At 49.1% G+C, this 8374-nt stretch overlaps 3 protein-coding genes across 3 annotated transcripts; 1 reads left to right on the forward strand and 2 right to left on the reverse strand.

Moving 5' to 3' along the window:
* Positions 1–178: 178 nt before the first annotated feature.
* Positions 179–2178, reverse strand: COCCADRAFT_108301 (uncharacterized protein; the record flags this gene model as incomplete). The annotated part of the gene is made up of 5 exons (XM_007718757.1): positions 179–453; positions 502–1674; positions 1730–1901; positions 1953–2075; positions 2128–2178. 5 exons carry the CDS (start codon positions 2176–2178, stop codon positions 179–181), a joined length of 1794 nt encoding a protein of 597 aa, XP_007716947.1.
* Positions 2179–3127: 949 nt separating this feature from the next.
* On the reverse strand, positions 3128–4063 carry COCCADRAFT_108316 (uncharacterized protein; the record flags this gene model as incomplete). Its single annotated transcript, XM_007718758.1, has 2 exons — positions 3128–3744; positions 3796–4063. 2 exons carry the CDS (start codon positions 4061–4063, stop codon positions 3128–3130), a joined length of 885 nt encoding a protein of 294 aa, XP_007716948.1.
* A 572-nt stretch (positions 4064–4635) lies between these two features.
* On the forward strand, positions 4636–5797 carry COCCADRAFT_8927 (uncharacterized protein; the record flags this gene model as incomplete). Its single annotated transcript, XM_007718745.1, has 3 exons — positions 4636–4903; positions 4986–5420; positions 5481–5797. The coding sequence occupies 3 exons, from the start codon at positions 4636–4638 to the stop codon at positions 5795–5797; spliced, it is 1020 nt and encodes a 339-aa protein (XP_007716935.1).
* Positions 5798–8374: the final 2577 nt, after the last annotated feature.

Below are 8374 nucleotides of genomic sequence, written 5' to 3' on the forward strand. Positions count from 1 at the left end.
TTTATTTTGTTCGCCTTCTACCAATTGCAAAATCTGATGTTTCAATTGCCATATCATCGCATCCCTCACATTACCAACGCCGTCAGGCAGTCTTTTCAACTTCTGAATATGAATAGTTGATATTTGAAGATGCTGTGGTACTTATATTTCAGTTCTACACAATAAAGCTGCATGCCTCCTAAAGACTCGCCTTCTCCCAAGATCCCTTCAACCGCACTTCCAGGACAGCAAGAACCCCGTTCTTCACCGACTCAATCGCTTGGGGCAGCAACTCGTCCAACTCCTTGACACTGCTCGCACATCCAGCCCAAGCATCATGCCCAGCCGCCGCCTTTGCAATACCAGAATAATCTGGTGTAGGCGCAAACGAAATTCCAATTCCCTCGTTATCAACCTCTGAGCCAACGCCATCAGGGTGTACGAGGAGAAGTGAGTTGCGTGGAGCATTCCAACCTGCATCAAGAATTAGCCCAGACCTTTTCCAAACTTGAATAAGCATACCTTTGTTGCTCAAAACAATTGTCAACGTCGGAATCGAATACTTCCTCGCAATCCAGTAGACCGTACTCGGCACCCCGAACATCCACGTTCCATCGCCCACAATCTGACAAACAAATCCGCCCTTGCCCGTCCTGCCCGCCAAATAATCAGACGCGAGCTTCACTCCAATACTGCCTCCTCCTGACCACCCCAACCCACCTCCTCCGCCGTTGATCAAGCAACCCGGAGTATCGACCTGCAGCTGGTTGCACGTCGGCAACGCATTCGTCACCGCCTCGGGGCACCAAATGGTATTCTCCGGACACAACTTGCGCAGCTGCGATGCCAGGTACGGGGTATGCGCCGGCAGGCTTCTATCCGCAGGCGGCGCAGCAATAACTGCAAGGTTATCTAGACGGGCTCGATGCTCTGCTACCATCTTCTCGCGACGAGAAAGATACGGTTCCTTGGCCAATACGGCGGGGTACGTCGCATGGCTAGAAATATACTGCTGGATCTGTCTAAAACTGAGTTCCGCATCGGCGCAGTACCGGTACTTGGCAGGGATGTAATGAAGTAGCATATTCCTCTTCAGCGTATCTACATCGATATGCATAATGACTGCGTCGGGCCGCGGAGAGCATTGCGTGGGGATCCAGGGGACGTCGCAGTCTACGACGAGGATCACGTCTGCGGTGCGTATACTCTCGTGCCCGCCGATTTGCAGGCCCAGGGACGCAGGGTGCGAATACGGGAAGCAGACATCGCTGCCCAGGGCGTCGATGACGCGAAGACCAGGGACCGTGTCTGCGAGGGCGACGAGGGCGCCGCATGAGGCGTGGTTGCGGCCTGAGTATCCGGTTATGACGAGGGGCTCTTTCGCTGTTACTAGGAGATCGGAGATGGTTGCTACGCCGTCTTGGGCAAGGGGTTGGGGGGATACAGGGCCCCAGACGGTTTGGTCGAGCTTGTAAGGCGTAATTTCTTGCTCGAGGACTTCACGGCCGGCGGTGAGGTACACGGGGCCTTTTGGATCAGAGGTTGCAAATTGGAGGGCGCGGTTCACCATTTGCTTTACGTTTGTGCCCGTCTTGATTTCGCCAGTATAGCGGCAGAATTGTTGGACTATTTGTTTTTGGTCTGGGGCGTCTTGGAGCCAGTGGATGTATTCTGTGCGGGAGCCGCGCATTTCGCCTAGATTTTGTCAATGTGGGGCTTTAGGTTTAGGACGAGAAGACTTGAATGTTACCTTCGAGTGTGAAGGGTGAGAGACCCGCGAATATCAGTACTGGGACTCGTGCAACGGAAGCATTGTGTACAGCAGCACCGAGGCATTGGGTACCGACATCTACGTGCACAATCACGCACTGAGGTTTACCGGTAAGTCGAGCAAAGCCGTCAGCCATTGATAGCGCAACGGTCTACAGTGGACGTCAGAGAGCTCTTTCACCCAGCTTGCTGCAATTGTTCACCTCATGGGGGCACGTGACGACTTTTGGAAAGCTTCCAGTCGGGTCCTTCTTTCCTCGTGCAATCGCTTCCATTATTCCAGGGTGGTCAGACCCCAGATTAACAAAAACGTGTGAGATACCGGCCTGGAGCAATATTAGAATGTCATCACGAGAGAACATTGACTACATTTCGTACCTCCCATAATGCCTCGAAGAACGCAGTCGCTGTTGTGTATTTCCTGCGCATAATTAGCAATATGCTAGGCACTCATTCTGCTCAATGTACCAACATTTGACTCATGATTGTGTTGATTCTCAAACTTTTCGAGAGGATACAGATTCAGAAAGCCCTGTTGCGACCCTTCAATATGAAGTCATATGCAGATAGTACATGGCGCTGGGTCCCCATGCCGCAACGCGTCTAGTTCCGGCGCGCTTCGGAATACGCGTTAGGCGTGACCGAACGACGTTGAACCGCCGCATCAAACCGAACTAGTAGCAGTCCCTAGGATTTAGCTCAACTTGCACGGTGAGCCGTTTCCTTCCGTGGGGCTTGTGATTCGTCCGATGTCGGATTGGGTGTTGGAGTGGTGATTCTGGGGCTGCGGGGAGATTGAACTTGGTGGTTCCGAAGGGCGAGGTAGCAATGGTAGGCAGCAGTAGATGCTCGAAAGTTTTGGATGAAGCTGCGCGTGCCATTGCATTCATGCAACGAGGAGATTGTCTGCGGGGTGTGAGATTTTCATATAATTATCGCATTTCGATTCTGAACCAGTAACCTGAACAAATTTCACTAACTTCGTGTTGGTGTTGTTCTTGAGCGGCCCGAAATGGACAAAAACTCACGTTTGGCTGTCCGATTTCGTCACGTCTCGAATCGCATCGAGCATTGCAGTATGATCAAATTCCTGTAAATTGTTGCTGCATAATTTCTATCTGCCCATAAGATGCGCGCAATCATGTATTGCAACTGAGCTGACTTGTTACTACCTACTTGCTGTATTACTTGACTTTATTTTATATGTAATTGCTATATAACGTATCGAGTCAATTATGTCAGAAAAGAATGGCAGGCCACACCCCAGCGTGCCATAATCGGGTTACAGAAAAAAAAATACTTCACAGTAAAGTAAAAATATTCGACAATCATGTATTCTAGCACGCTGGCGCAACTACCTTAGTGACCCCTCCAACAACTACTCATAAACAATTTTATTCCTCGTCCTCCCGCAATGCTCTACCTCCACCTCCACAACATCCCCATCCCTCAACCACTTCGGGCCCCCAGCCTGCCCAAACCCTACACCCGACGGCGTCCCCGTCATAATCACAGTCCCTTTCTCCAGTGTTGTCCCCTGACTCAGAAAGCTAACAATCGTTCGGACGTCAAACAACAAATCGCTAGTATTAGTCTTCTGCCTCTCCTCCCCGTTAACCCAGGTCCTTAACTCGAGATTGTCTGCCGCCCCAACCACAGCTGGTGACATCATCAACGGGCCAATAGGTGCATACTTGTCAAATCCCTTGCTGAAGCACCACTGCGGGACGCCTCCTGCGTACGCGGGATCACGCTGCCATTTGCGGGAGCTGATGTCGTTGGAAGATACGTACCCCGCAACGTAGTCGATGGCGTCGTCTTTGGAGATGTTCTTCCCCGTCTTGCCGATCACAATGGAGAGCTCGCCTTCATAGTCGGCTTGGTCGTCTTGTGCGATTTTGGGGATTGGGACGGTTTCGTTCCAGCCGGCGATTGAGGTGTTGGCTTTGATGAAGAGGGAGGGGTAAGGCGGCGGTTTGCGACCTGCCTCCGCGACTAGTTGAAGGTGGTGAGATATGTTGTAGGTGAGTTTGAAATTGTACTTACTGTGTGTTTTGTAGTTCAAGCCGATGCAGCGTACGGTGGGAACATCTTTTGGTTGGAGGAGATGAAGGATCTCTTTCACCTTGACGATTTTCCCGGTGCTTTTGACTTCGAAGGGGCTGGTACCTTCAAGAATCTCTGCTTCTAAGCCAGTTTCCAGTTTTGACATGAGATCCTGAGCATTTTCAAGTTGTGGCTCGCCATAATGTTCAGCACCATCTTCGCCACGGAAGCGAATCAGTCGCTTCCAAGATGCTCCGGGAATGCCCATGACGAAGGATGATTGAGAGAAAGACGTATGACGAAAGTAATACTAAGCGGGGTAATGACAAATCTGGGTACATCTGTAGAACTGTCTCTCGGCATGTTTTATGTGCAATAATCTGCAACTGCTGGTCCTGGCTGCTGCAAAGCCCACGGAAACGAGCCGGACCTCGGGGGTTAGCGTGCGGAGGATCGCTACCCAATCGCCGTGGTTGACGAACATGCTCCGATGATGCCCTGGCATTTGCAACACAACGTCGGTCGATCATTTTGTAAGCATAGATGATATTGGAATTGTATCCAGTGTCATGATTCGCCCGGCCTCGCACATCCCCGTTTGGTGTTAGTGCTTTCCGATGCGTCCAGAGCACAGAATCTTCCGTCAGCAGGTGCGCATTCGTTCCGCGGGCTTAGAAACGCGCGTTCGTATATACAGGTATCCAGTATTTGTAAACTAAGTGGTCTTGCATATATAAATTCGAATTCGGTAATCGATGATCTATAGCTTACCGTATCTTTCCTGCCCCAATACACACTTCACTGACCATCTTTGACTATTATCCTATTTCGATTAGCAAGATGACTGAGGTCTTGTCGACCACACAGGCCCCACGTCTGAATGGTGAAGACGACTCTCTAGAGAAGCTGCTCTCCGACGTCCAAAAGCATGCCGTTTCACCACTCTGGACCCAAATGAAGAGGTTGAACCCTCCACTGCCCAACCCCCAAGCAATCCCTCATCTATGGAAGTACAAGGAGATCCGGCCAGACTTGCTGCGAGCAGGAAAGTTGGTGACGGAGAAGCAAGCTGAGAGGCGGGTATTGATGCTAGTGAATCCTAACAAGGGTATGTATGGACATCGCCGTACCTCAACGACCTCAGACCCCTCATGATGATAGTAATGAATCTCGACTCACGTCTTTCACAGAAGCACCATTCACCACCGACACCATCTACGCCGGCCTCCAACTCGTCATGCCCAACGAAACCGCCCCGGCCCACCGCCACACTGCCTTCGCCATGCGCTTCATCATCGAAGGCGAAGGCGGCTTCACCGCCATCCATGGCCGCCGCGTAAACATGAAGCGCGGCGACGTTATTCTAACCCCGACCTGGAATTGGCACGACCACGGCAAGGACGGCTCTGGCCCTATGATCTGGCTTGACGGACTTGATCTCCCTAACTTCGTCCATTTCCCAGTGCATTTTGTAGAGCATCACACTGCGGCAAGGTATCCAGCGGAGAACGTGGATTCGAATACTTCACCGATTGTGTTTCCGTGGGCGAGGATGGTAGAGAATTTGGATAAGGCGCCGGGGAAGTGGGTTTCGTTGCCGTACCTTCAGGCCAATGGAACAGAGGGTAAGTGGGATAAGATTCCAAAATCATGGATGAGAGCCATACCTAACACGTGTGATTTAGTGAGCAGAATACTCGGCGGTTCAGCGGAGCGGCTTAACGCAGGGGAGAGTTCTCCGCCAGTGCGGGAGACAGCTTCTTCGGTCTACCATGTTGTTGAAGGATCAGGGTACACAGAGGTAGAAGGTAAGAAGTTAACTTGGGAGCGTGGAGATACTTTCTGCATCCCATCATGGCATAAGTATCAGCACTTTGCTTCGGATGGGCAGACGGTGTATCTCTATCGCTTCGATGACAAGCCGATGCTGAAGGCATTGGGATTCTATCGCGTGGAAGGAAGTGATACGGACGCTTTGGCTTCGTCGTGGACAGCGTTGTAGGCTTATTACTGCCGCAAGATGGCTGGGCAGTTATGAGGGACTTTGGGTCAATGACCTGACTTATCTTACGCTCTTTGTATATGAAGAACTGTCATGTATTTTAGCAAAGCGAATTCTGTCGTTTAAGGTTGTGCCAAACACTTCAATCTCGATGGCCAGGTTTGAACTGTGGGAGTTACATCTTCACCATTGCAACTCTCTATCTGTGCATCGTGATATGACATTGGCGCAGTCCAAATGGCGCGTAAAGTAGAATTCTACTTCTCGATTCCAGTCCAACTGTGCAATAAGGTACAACAGCGAATTGGGTTGGCTGAAAGACAAAATCTAGCTGATGATGGTATTCGTTTTGAGGATGTTGCATGCTCGTAGCGAAGAGCGTCGCCTTCAACATTTGCAAACTCCATGTATCAGCTAACTATAAACTACAAATAGATCTCGCATCACTATGGTGATGTTCCAGAGAGTCTCGTAGCCGAGCTGTGGCAGGCGGACGGAGTGAGAGGGTCGGAACGGGCCGGCCTCAGTGAACGCCTCTTTGGTGGTAGCGTACATGCGGGACTGATGATCAGGCGAATCGAGATTCTCGCCATCCTAGTATCTGGAAATAAAAGCTTCTCTTGACAATACATTAGGCCACGTGTGGAGACCCACCTGGTAGCTGCCGCCAAATCGTAGACCATGAGTTCTTCAGTGGTGATAGCAGAATGGTTGAGTGAACTTGGACAAAGATTCTTGTCAAACTTCAACTTCTGTGATTTTAGATTTGTCTCGTGTATCTCCCGGAGAGAAAAGAAACTAACAATGAAAGATCTGTTATCGAACTCCGACTCGGCCAGCTTCACGGTGAACACCTTGCAGTCGACCCATCTATCATCAAGTGTGAGCGGCGCTTGCTAATTTTATTCTGGATTCCAAAGATATTGTGTTCCCGACAGGTCATCGTGATTCTCCCGATACACGAAGGCGAGGCAATAGTAAACTGGGTTTGGCGAGAGTGGTTTATCACAGATAGCGAAAAGGAGTTTCATAATAACGTCGTGCGTTTCTGAGAACTCGACTGCCGTATCTAGCAACAACATCAGGGCTTCTAATCCAAATCTCCAGGCTTCGACGATGTGCGGACAGAGCTCGGGATCGATTCTGCGGCAGATGCGGGTGAGGTATCGCTTGAGGCGAAATCTGCCAAGATCCTCATGCATTCTTGAAAGGAATTTCAATGAGCACTCCCCTTTCGACCGAACCATAGATCCATAGTAAGAAAGTTATGCTTGTGAAAGGTGCTGGTGTGGAAGTTGTGACGTTGCAACCACGGATCTTGTTCTTGGATCTCTAGATAGATGGAGTGATTAAGCAACCGTCCATGGCACACACTACGTAATAAGTAAAGTTGGGAAAAGCTCGGGTGATTATATTTTCTTACTGTTGCCTTGTTAGATGTTTGTCTAACATACCAACAAGCTTGGGAAGATCAAAGGAATGTGGCATAGCCTAGTCCCCACCTATCTTATTAAGATCTGCACATATACGAGGTGGTAAAGAAAACTAACAGGGACTCTTATTATCTGTACTACTCTGAGACATGGCTCCAGTACTTCTATTGGTACCCTAGCCGCAAACCTAACCTCCTTCGATCTTGGTACCAAGATACCAATATCTATAGCGAGCTTTAATAGATACGCTGGCATCTAAAGCCACCAGCAGCAGAACTATCCCCTGCGATTAAACTGGTTAATAAAAGATGCAGTAGTCTAGTAACATATGTTGGCTTACTTCGGCAACGGCTACTGCAGCAAATATCACGACCAACTCCTGGGCATTCCTCTACACAATATTAGCTGTTTCGAATATTCTAATATGATCAATAATAGATCTAGAGATTAGCCCTAAAGTCATATATGGTAACTCACGTCCTATCTGAAGACCAGGCGCTCCAACTGTCAAACAGCCAACGCATCTTCCGCCACCTTACAAATAATTAGCATAGATTTCAATATCTCTAGCACACTGTTTAACTTACTGCATCGATTTGATTAGCAACTACTGCCCGCCGTGCATGCATCTAACTTCTGATTGGTTATTCATTCTCTTGTTAGACAATTGAGATCATTACCTCCGACAACTCCACGTTGAGCTGCAATCGTTGAGACAAAAGCCAGAGAGCTCACAATCGTAACGAAACGCATGTGAGAAGATTCTCGATGTTTTGAAAAAGGGAGTTGGTCCAGGTTGATGATATTGATAGATTTAAGCTGCTAGGTAGGATACAAACGAAACCGTACCCCCCACAATCCTTATATACGCCGACATGGCTTTTGAAACATCGTACTACTGTCGGTCAACTAGCATGACTCTTGGTCCGAATCAAGTCATCATCAATATAAATTGGCATGGAGAAGAGTTCAAGGAGAGTAGTTATAGAACTTTGTTAGTATTTATATTGTTCTACTAAAGCTAAAAAAACTTAACGATATCAATGAAGTTGTCAGAATACGGGTATATCTTAGGTGGTGGACAGAATCCGGGTGTTCTCGAGTACCCGGATTCTGTGATCTCAGCCAATCAGGGCTGATCGCC

Source organism: Bipolaris zeicola (genome assembly GCF_000523435.1).
Source record: "Bipolaris zeicola 26-R-13 unplaced genomic scaffold scaffold_252, whole genome shotgun sequence".
Lineage (NCBI taxonomy): Eukaryota > Fungi > Ascomycota > Dothideomycetes > Pleosporales > Pleosporaceae > Bipolaris > Bipolaris zeicola.